The following is a 16,816-nucleotide window of genomic DNA, read 5'->3' as shown; positions in this document are numbered from 1 at the left end:
GAGTAAATTATTTCATTTTTGGATGAACTATCCCTTTAATGTTTTTAAAATCTGAACAAAAAATATTTTTCTCTTACATTTGACTTTTTTTAAATAAAAAATTTAAGTCAATAACGAGTAGAACTTTTTTGAAAAAAAAAAAAAATATTGTCCAAATACTGGGAACAATTTGCAGTTTGAATTAAGAAATTATACAAAATTCGAGGCTGGCTCAATATTTCACCTCACTTTCAGTGTCAAAACAGTTGTTATTTAGGTAATGCTTTTATCCAAAGTGACTTGAGTACCTACACATTTTTCCATAAAATGAAAGTGAATAGTAACTGAGACTATCAGTCCTTAACTTCTGCCAAACAACTCTCTTTGCGTTTCAGTGGAGAATGGATGTCATTAAGGTTTTGAACAGCATGTGGTTGAGTAAACAATGGCAGAATTTTAATTTTTGGGTGAACTATCAATTTTATGCGTGCAGTAGTTCATATATAATTCATATATTGCCCCCTTGCTGGGTTCAGACCAACATTTTGATTACCACAACCTTATGTCATAATCAAAATTTGTTTAGACATAAGGTGAAAAGTTTTTGACATCGCTTTGGAGAGAAAGGCCATTAAAAAAATTATGGCACACCACTGTGACTGAGCCATGGTAAAGAGTCATACTCTGCAAATGAAGAACAAGTGGACACTGAATCTTCTGTGGCTGATCTGCCAAAATGTGTCCAATGGCTCAGCTTAAAATCATCCAGGAAGCCACAGCGGATCTTTAAAAGACTCTTCCAAAAATGTGGGCTTGGAGAGTCGCAATGTGGAAACCACCGCTGACCAGCGACATAAACACTCCTCTTTCATTTGCCAAGAAGCACCTGGCTGGTCCCCAAGGCTTTTGGAGGAATGTTCTGCGAGTCAAAAATGTAACATTTTGGATGACATGGGTCCCATTATATCTGGCATGAAGCAAAATAAGCATTCCACACTAAAAACATGATGCCAACAGTCAAACATGCTGGTGACAGTGTGAGAAAGTCTTGCTGTCTCAGAACCTGACTAGCCTCAATTGACTAAATAGATTTGCACTTTGGAATTGAAATGAAATGGAATTAAACTAAACACAGGTGAAGTGAAAACATTGATCATAATCTAACAAGGCCACATGTCAAGGTCTGGGTAGATTAGATGGTAAGCGAACAATCAGTTCTCGTAGTCAACATGTTGAATACAGGAGAAATGGGCAGGAGTAAAGACCTTAGTGGCTTTGACAAGGGCCAACTTGTTATGGCTAGATGAGTGGGTTAGAGCATCTCTGAAACGACAAGGCTTGTGGGGTGCTCCTGGTCAGCAGTGGATTGTACCTACCTACAGTGGTCCAAGAAGGGACAAACCACAAACCAGCGACAGGATGTTGGGCGCCCAAGGCTCATTGATGCATGAGGGCAACGAAGACTATCCCATCTGGTCCAAACCGACAGAATGTCTACTGTGGCACAAGTCACAGAAAATTGTAATTATGGTTATGGGAGGAATGTGTCACAAAACACAGTGCATCACACCCTGCTGCGTATGGGGCTGCCCATGATGCCCCCTGTCCACCGTCGAAAGCGCCTACAGTGGGCACGCGAGTGTCGGAACTGGACCTTGGAGCAGTGGAAGAAGTTCGCCTGGTGCGATGAGTCCATGTTTCTTTTACATCACATGGACGGTGTATGTTTGCGCTGTTTACCTGGAGAAGTGATGGCAATAGGATGCACTGTGGGAAAATGACAAGCCGGTGGAGGGAGTGTGATGCTCTGGGCAATGTTCTGCATTGGCAATTTGACATGCCAAATACCAAAACATCTTTCAGCAGGATAATGCGCCCTGCCACACTGCACACATTGTTCGGGAATGGTTTGAGGAACATAATGAAGGGTTCAAGGTGTTGCCTTGGCCTCCAGATTCCCCAGATCTCAGTCCGATTGGGCACCTGTGGGATGTGCTGTACCAACAACTCCATCCATGGATCCATGGCAGCTCCACCTCGCAACTTACAGGACTTAAAGTATCTGCTGCTAATGTCTTTGTGCCAGATACCACAGGACACCTTCAGGGGTCCATGCCGCGGCGGGTCGGTGCAGTTTTGGCTGCACACGGAGGACAAACAGCATATTAGGCAAGTGGTCATAATGTTTTGGCTCATCAGTGTATATGATGGTTATATTGGGATGTTTCAAATTCAGTGTCCATACAGGTACAGTATAATTACACTTATTCTGCCCTAAAAACTGACTTGTATGCCTGTTGTATATGAATTTTGTGTTATTGCTTAGGCTACTGCTATTATATGCTATATGCATTCTTGATTAACAGTACTGCTGTTGTTGATATTTTTTTTTCTCTGCTTCTCTTTGTTTCTCTGTCTTTAGCTATAGATGATGATGTTGATCTTGAGGCACTGGTGAATGACATGGCCTCTCTTTCATCCTATGAGAGCCTCTATACAACCTGCGGAGCGCAGCACTCGGACTCTGCCCCCCTCTTGCATAGCAGTGATGGCAATGGGGTCCATGGCAACAGAGTGGCCTCACTGCCACAGGCTCCTAGTAATAAAGTGATGGCCCTCCACTCTCCTGCCCAAAAGTTCCGGCGATCTCAGCCCATGCACATACAGGCTGTCAGGTAATATGTCAAAGTTTTAGGAAGTTATAAATAAAATTTGTATAGTGAGGATGTTTCCAAAAATAATACCATGAGTCATTTGTATTTATCATTTAACTTCATACAAAGTGCAGTAAACATAAAAAAAAACAAACAAAAAAAAAACATCAATATATCAACACCACCCTATGCCTTTAAAATAGCACCAATTCTCCTAGGAACACACAGATAGGTTGTTTCAGTAAAATGGAGGACTTGCCACAGTTCTGTGGATTTAATTGCTTCTGTCTCCATGTTATCCCAGACTGACTCGATATTGAGATCTGTTCTCTGTGGGGGCCTTGCCATCTGTTTCAGGACTCCTTGTTCTACTTCCATTCTATTCTATTTGCTAAAGGAATGTTTGGAAATCTAAGCTTGATAATTGCTATTGACCTTCTAAAGGAGAAGATATAAAATAACCATCATAAGACAAATGTTTTTGTGAAACATCGAATGTGTGTGAAACTGTTGCACAATTGATGAATACACAAAGTTCAGTCAAAGACCTAGAAATATCAGAATTTTTAAATTGTGATTTTTCCAAGCTTGGAAAGTCACAGAAATCTTACAAATTTATGGAAAGTCATGGAACTGAATATATATATTTTTTTCAAGTTATGTTCAGCGTTAAAATGTTTCATTAGATAGTCTTGAATTTACTATAAAATTACTTTTTAAAAATCTTTATCCAATAATCATGACAAAGTCATGGAAATCCATTTTTCAAAAGTCAAGGTGTGGGAACCCAGGTTGTATCACAGGCAGTAATTAACAAAGTTCATTTGAAAATCCCTCATCCAATCATTGATGATATAATTGGTTAAGTAGTTTATTTATCACATTGTTTCAGAATTCCACAGCTTGAGATGTAAATAATAATATTCATACTTTCCCACAGGTAAATAACAATCGTTAACAACATAGACCGACTAGAATGTTTACACACTGCATTCTATAAAGACATTAAAAGATATCATTGTTTGAGTGTTAAGCAGACTGTTTGTCTTCAGTTGTGACATAGTTGAAGATCAGATCAAATTTTGATCATTTATGCAGAAATCCAGGTAAACCCAAAGGCTTCACAACTGTTAACTGTGTAAGTCTTCTCTCATAGTCATTCATGGTCAAAATCTTTTCCTACATCCTCTCTGAAATCCTCTCAAACTGCTTGTTCTAATCAGCTAGTCTACACCTCACCTTTCTGTCTTTTATCCGCTCTTCTCTGATCTCCATGACAGCGGGGTGTAGTTTCACACGCATACACACCGAGATGGGTTCACTCAGAGGTTCCCGTCTCCACACACACGCACACACACACACACACACACACACACACACACACACACACACACACACACACACACACACAGACACAGTCTTTCGTTCTGACTCGGCCATGAACCCTGAATGTCCCACCCCTTGCTACGGTTCGGATTTAAAAAATTCCCTCAGTTTTTCTGTTATATGGTCGCTCTGAAGCATTCATATGAAGGTAAAATAGTGCCTAAATGATTTGCATGCGCAGGGTGAGATTTGTAAAAGCATAAAAAAAGTTATAAGCTTGATAGAAAAATGTGTTTTGTAAATGTGTAAATCAAGTTGCAAGCATGAGAAAAAAATATTAGCAATACTTTAATGCTTTGCATAAGTGTAATTCATGTGTTGTGAATCTGTAATTTCATATTGACACAAAGTAAATGTGGTCTGTATTCTTCTGACTTCCTTTTTTTTTATGTTTACACTTTTGGCACTATTTTTGTGCCTAAACATGGCCAAAAACATTGCAAACCTGCAATCAGCGATGTGCAAGCAAAGAAAGGGTGTCATGAACAGCAAAACGGATTCACCACGTAGAATCAGTCTGTATGTGTAAAATAAACTACTGCAAACAAGTAAATGAATTGTGTTTGTGCCATAGGCCTAAATATTTTCCTGAAATAATCCGATATACACTGTTCCGTCTTCCTGTTTGTTGCTATCACACTTTTGACACAAATTTCACAATTTTGGCACAAACAAGAAGAAACATTTGAACACCAGACTGAGAATCATGTTTATATCAATAAAAGGTGTCGGCTCAACTTTACTCTTACAATAAAAGAACGTGTGTGTATTAATATTTAAAGGTGCAGTATGTAAGATTCAGAAACCCTTGTTATTTATGACACCTGTGGCCGTTAAGTGAACTGCAGCCAGCTCGTGCACACACTCCATATGGATGCGAGCGAGCATCCAAAACAATGACGTAACGTACAAAGAGACTGAACGTGATCCACCGGCATCATGCTGACAGATGAGGTTGTATATTTGAAATTACACAGTTATGATTGTTTTACTACAAACTTTGAGATTAAACTAAAACTACTTATCAGCTAACATAGCATACTGATACACACATACAGCTACATACTACAGAACTATACCAAAGAGTTTACTGTTGCACTGCACATTTATGTTGCACTATTGTATGTTTTGTATGTAATACGTTGTACTACGATCAAGAAACCAGTGTATTTGCTTAAATTTATTCTGTGTATCTGACCTTTAGTATTAAGAGAAGATCGTTGAATTTATTTGAAAATTACGAAGCAAGGTAGCTTGCAATTCGTCAGTGTTAGCAGGCAAGATCAAGTTAGCTAAAATTACACAGATCAATTCTTATGGCACTATATTGCACATGCTTTGCAGTTATGTAAGCTTACCTGTCCAATAAGAAGAATGCTAATTCAGGGTCTGTTTTGATCCCCAAAACCAAACGAAGGTCCCTCCAGGAATCAAATGCCCTGCCGATGTTCACTTTTGTTTTCGCTTGACCACGATCACGTTCCCGCTTAGCCAGACGGGATTCAGTAGATAAATGTTTTTTTTTTTTTTGGCTTACTCGGAGGAGGAGTCAGTGTTGTGCTGGGAGCCGGACGTTTGCTGGATTCCATCTCTAAGATAACGTTACCTAGTTTTGCAGTTTGTTGTCGCTGTTGAATAGCGGAAGAAAGGCTATTACTGAGGCAAGGCTCTCGGGAGCGCGCATAAACGTCACATCCTTTGGATTTTCCCGGCAAAACTGACCCGCTCCCTTCGTATGAAAATCAGTCTACAGGCTTTAATAGGCAACCTAGGAAGTCCGGGAAGGGCTCATTTTTTAAGTTGCGTTACAAGCCATTCACACATTGGCAAAAAAGAAAATTGTTACATATTGCACATTTAAGTTTAATATTTAAGAGAGGAGAGATACCCAGAGGAACGACGCTTAGCCATATGAATAAACTGTCTGTCACGTTATTAAACCAATCAGGTCAGATTAAACTGCTCAAGGAAAACCTCATTTGATTGGTTACTAGAAGCAGGTAGACCCGCCTTCCCCCTCGTGCTTGCAAAACTCTTTTCAATGAGAAATTTGTGCCAAAAATGTGAGCGCAACAAAAGGGAAGACAGAACGGTGTATATCAGATTATTTCTGGAAAATATTTATGCCACAAACACAAGTCATTTACACATTTGCAGAAGTTTATTTTACACATACTGACTGATTCTGTGTGGTGAATCCGTTTTGCTGTTCATTACACCCTTTCTTTGCTTTCATATCGCTGATTGTAGGTTTGCAATGTTTTTGGCCATGTTTAGGCACAAAACATTCCTTGCACATGAAAAGCTAATTTTGCTTGCAATTCCATTTACACTTTCACAAATCATACCCTGCGCATGCAAATCATTTAGGCACTATTTTACCTTCATACATTCATGTATTATTCCCAGTCTCATTGATGTGGATCAAAGACACACAGACAAGTTTAGCATCTGTAGGCTATGTGTCTGTCTGCTGAACTCCGCGGAACACTGCAAGAGTTCATGAACCGATTCTCAGCTGCCTAACTGCGTTTCAAATTGCTCCGTTTCATTCATGTATCCTTTAGTAGAATCCGTAATTTCATGCGGATGCTTATAACTTATCACTTTATGGCACTGAAGTCTTGCTGAATTCCCTACACATTTTTAATATTGATTAAAATATAGATATGGTCCATGATATTAGGAGTAGTGCATGGTTAATGAGCCAGTGAACTTAGTGGAGATGAATCTAACAAGGTGGTAAAGTTTGACTTTATAGGGGCATATTTGTGATGAAATTGCTGGTGATATAAATTGAAAGAAATATTGAGTTGAAGTAACAAGTTTAGCTTAATTGACAGCATTTGTGGCATAATGTTGATTACCACAAAAATTAATTTCGACTAAAATCTGGGTTACAGTGAGGCACTTACAATGGAAGTGAATGGGGGCCAATTCGTAAACATAAAAATACTCAATGTTTCAAAAGTATAGCCATAATACATAAACAGTATGCGTGTTAACATTATTTTAGTGTGAGAAAATAGCTTGCTGATCTTTTCTATGTAAAATTAGTCAATTTTACAGCTTCGTTGCCATGACGATGTAATGTAACAAACCCTGAAATCCTAAAATGACTATTTAAACAACTTTACAGCTCATTACACAATTTTGAACAGAAGAATTAATGTATGTGCTTTTATAAAATTCTAAGCTTCATGTTATTGTCTTTTAACCCTCTAAAATTTGGCCCCATTTACTTCCATTGTAACTGCCTCACTGTAACTTTTGATTTTTTTTTTTTTTTTTTTTTTTTTGCCACAAATGCTGTCGATTGAGCTTAACTTGTATTGAACCTGGAATATTTCCTGGTTTTCTACTTCATTGAGGGATCAAAACCATCTTACACTGTTAGCATGTCCCGTAAATCTTGATTTCATAGGCATTTACATTTAGTCATTTAGCAGATGCAAATGAGGAAAATAAGCAGTTTGTCAATACATAAATACACAAGACAATACATAAATATTGAAATGCAATATAATATAATAAGATGCAGTTGTGTTAACTGTATCTCCCAGTCCTACTGGGAGTTGGAAATAAATTTTTCAGAACAACAGGACAAGTTTTAAGTACAATGTTTTTTGTTTTTTGTTTTTTCTCTCCCATTGTAGGCGTCTACAAGCGGAAGAGCTACAGGTTCGTCCAGTTTCTTTGCCAGCGATTCCGAACCCTTTCCCTGAACTGTGCAGCCCATCGGGATCTCCTGTGCTCAGCCCTGGATCTCTGCCTCAGCCATCAGAGTCACATGTAAGAGTTGACAACAGACACTGGGGCTCTGAGCCCTGTAGCTATAATCCATCACATAAACATGAGATGATTTGTGAGTTATTTATTGCAGGTATGAGACTTGAACCTTTCTTCCCAGTTTCAGCATGTCTGGTGTTCTCTAATCTGTGTTCTTGTGTATATCCATAAGAAAAAACCTTAAGAGTGTAAGTACATATAGTTTGGTTAGGATTATCTTTGTGAGTTAGAGAAACTCACATGATTGGAGAATAATTCAGTAACAAAAATGTTATTGCTGGTGTGGCAGCAAATGTTTTCTGATGGCAATTGAGATCTTATTAGCTTGACTTGTGAATAATAATTAGGTGCCGTAATGTTACGGTAGCTCATTGATCCTATTATATCACATTATCTTATATCTAATGTAATTGTAATATTGTCTTATTATTTACACATTAATATGGTCTCAACCAATATTTACACCTTGTCTTAATGGGTCTAATGAAATCTTATATGTATGCTTTGACATTTTGAAATCCTTGCATTCGGATTTGCACTCCAAGTGTTTGAACGCAAGAACGTGCTCTCATCTTGTGCTGTCTGCCGTCGGTGAGTGTGGTTAGTTGTTCTCTGTATAAGCTGCTCATTGCCTATACAGCTGGAGTTTCGCTTACTGCTCCCTGGAGAAAACAGGTGGTACTTCAAGCTTGAATTGCTCCGATGGTAGGAATATTCCTTATTACGGTCCGGAGACATGATTAATTGCATACATTTTTTACGCATTATTTTTTATATTATTAATCGCACTGAATTATTGCATTAAATTGACAGCCCTAGGAAAAATGACAACAAACCTGACTATTCTCACCCAGCAGTCCTCGATAAAAAGCAAGTGGTGCTGGCCGAGTTACCACCTGTGTATTTGATCAGTCCACTGTTGTTTTTTTTTGCATTTGGCTACTATTTCTTTGCACGGTTTCCAAACTATATTTCTAACTCTTAAAATATAATGTATAGTTTTTCTAAATTTTTCCGACAAACTTACAAATTTCTAGAAGTGTGGAGGACATGTCTTCCCCAGTTACATTTGGTGCTTACACCACTGTTCTTCGCGGATAAGCAATCCATTTGCAACAAGCCTCTGTAAAAGATTTAATCAAAGATAGCAAACTCGATGGAAATGATTGTTATAAAAATCATTATATTGATTGACAAGTACTGATAGAAAATAGTTTCATTTATATATAAAGGCATGAATCCATTTCACGCATTATTTGTGTAGGCTATGCTAAGCTAGCAAGTTGTCAAACAGAACTATTGACTCTCAGAAAGCTTATTAGCACATTGCCATTGCACAGAACATTTCCTCATTAATCTTTTGTACACCTTGTACACTCTGCTTGGACTTTGGATGGGGTCAGCCAGCCAGCCAGATTGTTTATAAAGCTTGTACTTTTAAAGTGTGTACTTTTGTTACATAAGGTGTTTTTGCCCTACTATATATCTGCGTAAGTGTTTTTTTTTTTTTTTTTTTTTTTTTTTAACAATTGTCAGGACTCTGAGATCCTGAAAGGAAAAGCGTCAGTCTCCTTTTTGGCCCTTCACCTCATTGTATCATTCCTCAGCATCCTCCGAGCGGAGACCATTTTCTCGGAGATGAGAGTGGCTTTCCTTTCACACGCAACTTGCATTTCCACCCGTGTTTGAGTGTGTGGGGATGTGTATATTTGTCCAAATCTTTGCCAGCAGTCTCGGCCCTTCCTTCTTCCTCTCTGTCCTTTCCCACAATTCCCTGTCTGTTTGAAAGAAGAAAAAAAAAAAAAAGAAAAACTTTTATTTATACACATTGGCATGGACAAGCCCATTAGAAGGAATTCCATGGGTATTACATATTTTCATTTGTAATTTTCCCCAAAATGAAATTTCTTTTATATTTTACTCACCCTCTTGTTGTTTCAAACCTGTATAACTTTCTTCTGTGAAACACATTTGTATTTTTGGGTGAACTATGACTTTAAGGCATCCCTGGAGCGATATTATAGCTTTGAAGTTTAAGGGTAGTTGTGGAATGGCTCTGTGTTTTCATTTCTTGACTGCAGTGACCTCACCTCGGGTGGGGTTACATCTTGTGATGTTCTGTGCGTTGTGTTTTTTCATGTGAATATGGTTATTTTGATGCTGTCATTACCTTGGGGGGAAAGACAGTCTATCCATCACTTCTTTGTCCACTTTTGAGTTGTACCCTATGGTCCTGTAGCTGCTATTCATTCAGCACAACATCAATATTTATTTACAATTTTACCTTCGCTTTATCCGTCCGTCCATCTATCCAGAAATTGATTTAAACAATGTATATACCTATAATGTATAAACCTTTCAAGAAAGACTCATGAGCTCAGAGGTTGTTTAGATATCCATAAGTCATAAGTCAGTGTCAGCTTAATTTATAAAAAAAAAAAAAAAAACTTGTTTAATCATAAAATTGCAAAAACTAAATGAAGCACTTCAAATGATGTTACAATGTAGTCGAGTCTTCCTATACTCTCAAACTACATAAATATTTGTATATATCTGAATATTTTGTGACAAACTTGTGTGATTTTAGGTGTTAAGGTAAGTCAGTAGTTTTAGATTAAACCATAGCTTTTGATGCGATTATGGGATGAGTAATTATTTCCCTTATGGGATGTGTAATTATTTCCCTCATAAAAGTGTTTAAGTATACAGGATTGTACTTTTTGTCTTTGTCAAAATCTTTTCTTAAAAAAAAAAAAAAAAACAGGATGTCTTTGCTAATATGGGACAGTTGGCAACACTACTTTGATTCTAGGTCTAAGGATATGTTTTCTTCCAAGATTAAGGGGCGGTTACACTAGGCATTTAGCAGGCAAGAGGTCAGCCAAGAGGTCAGTGTGTGATGTTTCGATCTTCTATTGGTCATACTGTATGTTTTTTTTCATCATCCAGATTTGCAGATCAGAGTTCACCAAATGTAAAAAATAAATAAATTAAGCAGCGAACTGCGAAGATTTTTCACATGAGCTTGCATTACGGTCTCGCTCTTTTTGGAAGTGTTTGAATGGAGCGCAAAGTGTGTTGGGGGCTTTAATATACAGAAATGTTGGAGGCCTGGGTATCTCAGCAAGCAAAGATGCTGACTACCACCACTGGATTCGCCAGTTCGAATCCAGGGCGTGCTGAGTGACTCCAGCCAGGTCTCCTAAGCAACCAAAATTGTCCCAGTTGCTAGGGAGGGTAGAGTCACATGGGGTAACCTCCTCGTGATCGCTATAATGTGGTTCTCGCTCTCGGTGGGGCGTGTGGTGTGTTGTGCGTGGATGCCGCGGAGAATAGCATGAATAGCGCTATATCTCTGCGGTAACGTGCTCAACAAGCCACGTGATAAGATGCGCCTGATTGACGATCTCAGACGCGGAGGCAACTGAGATTGTCCACCGCCACCCGGATTGAGGCGAGTCACTACCCCACCATGAGGACCTAGAGCACATTGGGAATTGGGCATTCCAAATTGGGGAGAAAAGGGGAGAAAAAAAAATACAGAAATGTTAGGATACCATATAGTCTAATGTACAATAATGACATCTATAATCCCACAGCTTGGCCCATTACATGGGACATAATAAATTAGGCATTATGAACATCAGAGGAGACCTTTGAATCAACACAGGATGGGAAGATCGTTGAGTCATTTAGTATTGGACACAAAGGCTCCTTTGTGGTTCCTTTGAACACACAGCTGGAAAAGATTCTACTTCTAGACAAGGAGTCAAAAGATTATTTGCAATGTCTGAGAATTGTTTGAAAACATGGTCGTCCTCCCCTTGAGTGCTTTCGCCCTTGAGTGAATCTAGAACAACTGAAACTATTCGAAAACAGGACATGACGTTAGCTGAGAGGTTGAACCCAAGGCAGTCTGCTGAGGTGCAAGTTTCATCATCAAGAATTATGGGACATCCTGATCATGTAAGATGGTTTTGATCCCACAATGAAGTGCAAAACCATTTGTTTCTTTGTATAATGTCGATTACCGCAAAAATTTATTCCCTATTCACTTCCATTGTAAGTGCCTCGCTTTAACCCAGATTTGTGCTTTTTTTAAAGAAAAGGCGGGGCGAGTTGAAATACATTTTTGTGTTAATCAATATTATGCCACAAATGCTGTCGATATAGCTTAAAATGTTCCTTTAAGTCCTAGAAAAGTTATGGAAATTTCTATAGTGAATACACCATTTTTCCCGCTATGCTCGGCTCAAAGAAATGGCTTATTGTGAGTGCAGCCTCTAAAATGATTTTAACAAATATTATTCAGTAATCGTGAACGACTGGAAAGGTTATGGCAAAGTCATGGAAATCCATTGGTCAAAAGACTGGGAGCCCTGTAAAAGGGAGAAAACAATCCTGTAACTTGTTGCTGATGTTGATAATTTTGCATATTGTTGGGCCTATGCAGTTCATCATAATATTAATCAAATGTTTGTTCAGGTTTGAATGATAAACAAGTTTGGTACCATGTTGGGTCACCACTCCAATGTAAACTCTGAGACCTGAAGCAAAACCACTTTTATAGGCAGCACAGACCACTAGTAGGAATTTAAAGGCCTCATTATCTTTGGGCATTACTTTGGACATGATGTTATCACAGAAAAATGCTGTCATTGGGTTATTTAAACACATGGTTTCTTAATGTTCTCACGAGGATTGTCTGAACCTTAGTGACCGCAGGGCATCAGACAGCACTGCCCAGGCAATGGCGAGCATGGCGTGGGCACACCACACATTGCTCAATATAGTTAATGGTCTCTTACAGAGCGTGGGAATGGAATAAATTATGTTGTGTGTGTGATAGTGACAGTGTGTTTGTGCTACTATAATCAGGTGCTTGTGAGCTCTGTCAGTTTGCGTGACAAAGATGGAATCTTATAATTTCTTGTGCATGCTTTGCATTACACAGAGTTCTTTGTGTTTGTGTGTTTGTCTGTGTATCTTTGCGTTTATACTGGCGCTGTCCTAATGTAGACAAGACAAGATTATGCTCTGACTTGCTCAAATACACAGTAGACCAAATCTGTGAGATTTTAGACAGGTGAAAGCATTTATATGTTGTACACATTTGCATTCTCTAAATACAGTATGATCTGTAAATAGTAGCTTAAGAAAGTATTTGGACACTTAAGCCACACTTAAAAATTTATACAAATCATTGCATTGGATTTATTGTTCACAATAAGACCAGGAACATACATTAAGAAAGTAAATTTGGGGGGGCCTGGGTAGCTCAGCGAGTATTGATGCTGACTACCATCCCTGGAGTCGCAAGTTCGAATCCAGGGTGTGCTGAGTGACTCCTCCAGCCAGGTCTCCTAAGCAACCAAATTGGCCCAGTTGCTAGGGAGGGTAGAGTCACAGGGGTAACCTCCTCGTGGTCACTATAATGTGTGGTTCTCGCTCTTGATGGGGCACATGGTGAGTTGTGCATGGATGCCGCATAGAATAGCGTGAAGCCTCCACACGCGCTACATCTCCGCGGTAACACGCTCAACAAGCCACGTGTTAAGGCGATTGACTGTATCAGGCGCGGAGGCAACTGAGATTCGTCCTCTGCCACCCAGATTGAGGCGAGTCATTACGCCACCACGAGGACTTGGAGCACATTGGGAATTGGGCATTCCAAATTGGGGAGAAAAGGGGAGAAAATAAAAAATAAATAAAAAGAAAAAGTTCATTTGGTCAGTTTTGCAGTTTTAATTGCATGTTTACTTTGACTTTAAGCTTGCTTATTTTTGTAACATTTTAGAGGTGTGCGTGTGTGTTTGGCAAGAGAGTACAGGTCAGACACATTAGGACTTGTTAATATTCAGTAGACTATATTTTCCTTCCCTTTGCATGTATTTCTCTCTTACATTACATTTTTTTCTGGTTTGAGGCCACTAGTAAAAATGCTTCTATTTTAATTTTTTTCCTAATTTAATACAATTGTTTTCCATTATAAATTATATTGCCAGCATAACAATTTGAGTGAAAGGTTAAATTGAACATTTAGTAGTATTTGGTATGTGGGTCAATGACCTGACGTTTTGTTTTCTTTTTTTTTCTTCTTTTTTTTTTTTTTTTTTTTGCAGATCTATTAAATTATTGCAAAATTCATTACAAATGTAATTTACACAAAACAATTACTTGAGTACAACTCTTATATAAAGAAAATGTTTCAATTACTAAGATTAAAATAATTGTAAAATTTTCATGTGATAGTAAAAAAAAAAACTGAAATACTTGAAAAAAAGTGCTGGCATGAGTAGTTTGGAATAATCATTTATGATTATTTATCAAAATAACAATTTTAAAATATTAATGTTTTAAAAACTTTTGTCCAGCAAACCAAAGTCATGTGGTGTAACCAACATAAAGGTAGCCGTTTTGTTGTCATGTGACAAATCATAAAACAGTTTTATTTTTGATTTTGTCAAATCACTAAATATCAATATTTTGACATTTTTATGAAAAGGCACATTTTGTTCAGGCCATATGGTAGTACCCTGAGGAAACTAAATTCATTATATTTGTACAAAATATTTTTTACCTTGAAAATAAGTTTTTTTATTTTTTTATTTTTTTATTATTAAGTTGCATACACTCATGCATTCAAGGTCCAAGGAAAGTATGTTAATACCTTTTTACTTGATGGTTACACCACATTTTTAAAGTCATTAAATCAATGTTTTTGTCGAAAATGCTATAAATCTTTATTCAAAATATGGACACAAAGATTACATTTGCACAAACTTGACCCATGTGTTTTAAATAAATAAAATGTAATGCCTTCTCATTTTTATCACCTCAGACAACCTTTTTTTGTCAATGACCCATATCCCCCTTTAGCTTTAATAACAGCAGTTCACTTGAGCTGGCATGGACTCCACAAGTTTATGCAAAATCTGTTGACCCATGTTATCCAGCATGAATTGAGAATGATCCAAAGAGCACATCTTATGTGCTTCAGTGAAAGCAAGGATTGAAACCCTTTGTAAAAACAAGTCAATTTGGTCAGTGTTTCAAATTGTGTTTTTGATTAGTGACTTAGAAATAGTGCATAATCTTATAAATGTCTTATTCGTTTTACGTCATCACTGTTTTAAATATTTCAAAATCTTAAAAAAATAAAATAAATAAATAAATAAATGCAATGATTTTCAGTGTGATTTTCAGAGTTTTGGACCCCACCTCATGTTACGGCTTTCCTCTTATGCACATTCAAATACTAAGTGTATTCTGTGCATGAGTGATCCATCTCTGATGTAGTAACTCAAGTATCAAGCGTTGAACCTGCCATGACCGCTGGATTCTGAGTGAGTGATTAATGGCATTGTGCCAAAGCGCATGAAGCCACAGGGGGTGCGTGTCTGAGTGTTTGTTCAGTGCAAAACAACACCAGGGCCTGAAGACTCTCATAAAAGTCTGAAAATAAAATGACAAGTGATGGAGTTTGAGCAACATATGCAAAACCAACACAAACACATCTGTGTGTGTTTGTGCGAGAGCGACGATGACACCTAACGTGTTTGTTAAACTGGTCCTCTTTGTTGTCAGTCAGGGTGGATAGGAATTTTTTTTTTTTTTTTGGAGCACACACATAGCAACAATTCAAAACATTACAGCAGCATTTTATGGTGTCTATCAGGTCTGAGGTTTACACAAATGTATACATATGCCAAGAGAGAACAGAATGTTCAGACTGTTGGCTTGGGTTCTTATTTGAGAATGATGATATCACATGACAGGTTTGTACTGTTGCATTAACCTATCTCTGGCTTTCCAGTACCTGTTTATTATCACTAAGACACCCGCCATCCTCTGTATGGGCTTTAAAGTAGGACTGAATAGGATTATTTTCTCTTGGCAGGCTTTGGGTCATATTTATGATGTTAATGTTGTTAGTTTAGCTGGTTATATTGTTGTTGTTATTACCTGCCATTGGATGTAGCTGTATGAACTTTTCACAGGATGAAATGTATACATGTTGTATAGGGACTTCATGTACCTTTCCATGAATGGAAAGTATGAGTGCCAAATGCTGACTAGAGGAAGATACTTCAGACATTATTTTGTGGGTCTTTGTCTAATGGAAAAAATTCCAAGAGATATTTTTTATGAGTATGAAAATCTGCAGTGGTTCTCAACTGGTTTTGCTTCAGGACCACGATTTTACATTGGATTTCAAGTGGTGACCCAACACCAAAATGGTTTATCATATAAAACTTAATAAAAAAATGTCCTTAAAACCAAAACTAAACAAGAGCTTTGACATTTGTTGACAAATTTATTAAACATTTTGCACTGTATATATTTTTGTATATATTTCTACACAATATTAGGCAGGTGGTTTTAATGTTGTGGCTGATTGGTGTATATCCTTAAAAAATGGAAATGTTTTCTTTATAATTCAGAGCTTAAAGGGTTAAATGTAAACCTATTCACACTTAAAAACCAGCAGATGAAAGTTATGAACTACTAAAGTCAATCTGTGAAAATCTCACACCAAGCTTTTGTTGTAGTCTACAATTAGTTACCCAGCAGAAATTTGAAGTCTTTTGAATTTACAGATTTTTTTTCTTCTCAGGGAAGTAAGACTCCATCAGACCAAGCAGTCTCTTCAGCATAACAAAATACTATAAAACAGATATTATGTATCAGGTATTATACTGAATGATGTTTGTCTTGCCTAGGTCTATAGTGTCCTCACTTGACTGCAGTGATAATCTGATATGCTCATAACATCCTTAGACTGGCCTGATTTTAAAGATAGGCTGACATTGTTAACATATAACTGGAAACCAACTGCTCTGAGCAGCATGGGAGAACACTTCTTTTTTTTTTTTTTTTTTTTTTTGTAAGTTGGCTTTTTTTGTCTGTCCTCGGGATGTTGCAGTCAGCTGACGAGACTTTGCATGCATGCTTTGCCAGATCGAAGAAATCGAATTTATCTTTGTCTTGGCCCAACTTTCTCTTTT

General features: G+C 37.6%; 1 protein-coding gene across 4 annotated transcripts in view; it reads left to right on the top strand.

Annotated features, from left to right (window-relative positions):
* Positions 1-16,816, top strand: part of LOC127425678 (growth factor receptor-bound protein 10-like) — an 80,735-nt gene that overhangs the window by 29,553 nt on the left and 34,366 nt on the right. For all 4 annotated transcript variants that reach the window (XM_051671887.1, XM_051671888.1, XM_051671884.1 and 1 more), the window contains exons 4-5: positions 2,402-2,654; positions 7,676-7,811. In XM_051671887.1, coding sequence (XP_051527847.1) covers positions 2,402-2,654; positions 7,676-7,811 — 389 coding nt within the window. The remainder of the gene's footprint in view (positions 1-2,401; positions 2,655-7,675; positions 7,812-16,816) is intronic.

Source organism: Myxocyprinus asiaticus, chromosome 34 (assembly GCF_019703515.2).
Source record: "Myxocyprinus asiaticus isolate MX2 ecotype Aquarium Trade chromosome 34, UBuf_Myxa_2, whole genome shotgun sequence".
NCBI classification, from domain to species: Eukaryota; Metazoa; Chordata; class Actinopteri; order Cypriniformes; family Catostomidae; genus Myxocyprinus; species Myxocyprinus asiaticus.
This window is presented reverse-complemented; position numbering and strand designations above follow the sequence as displayed.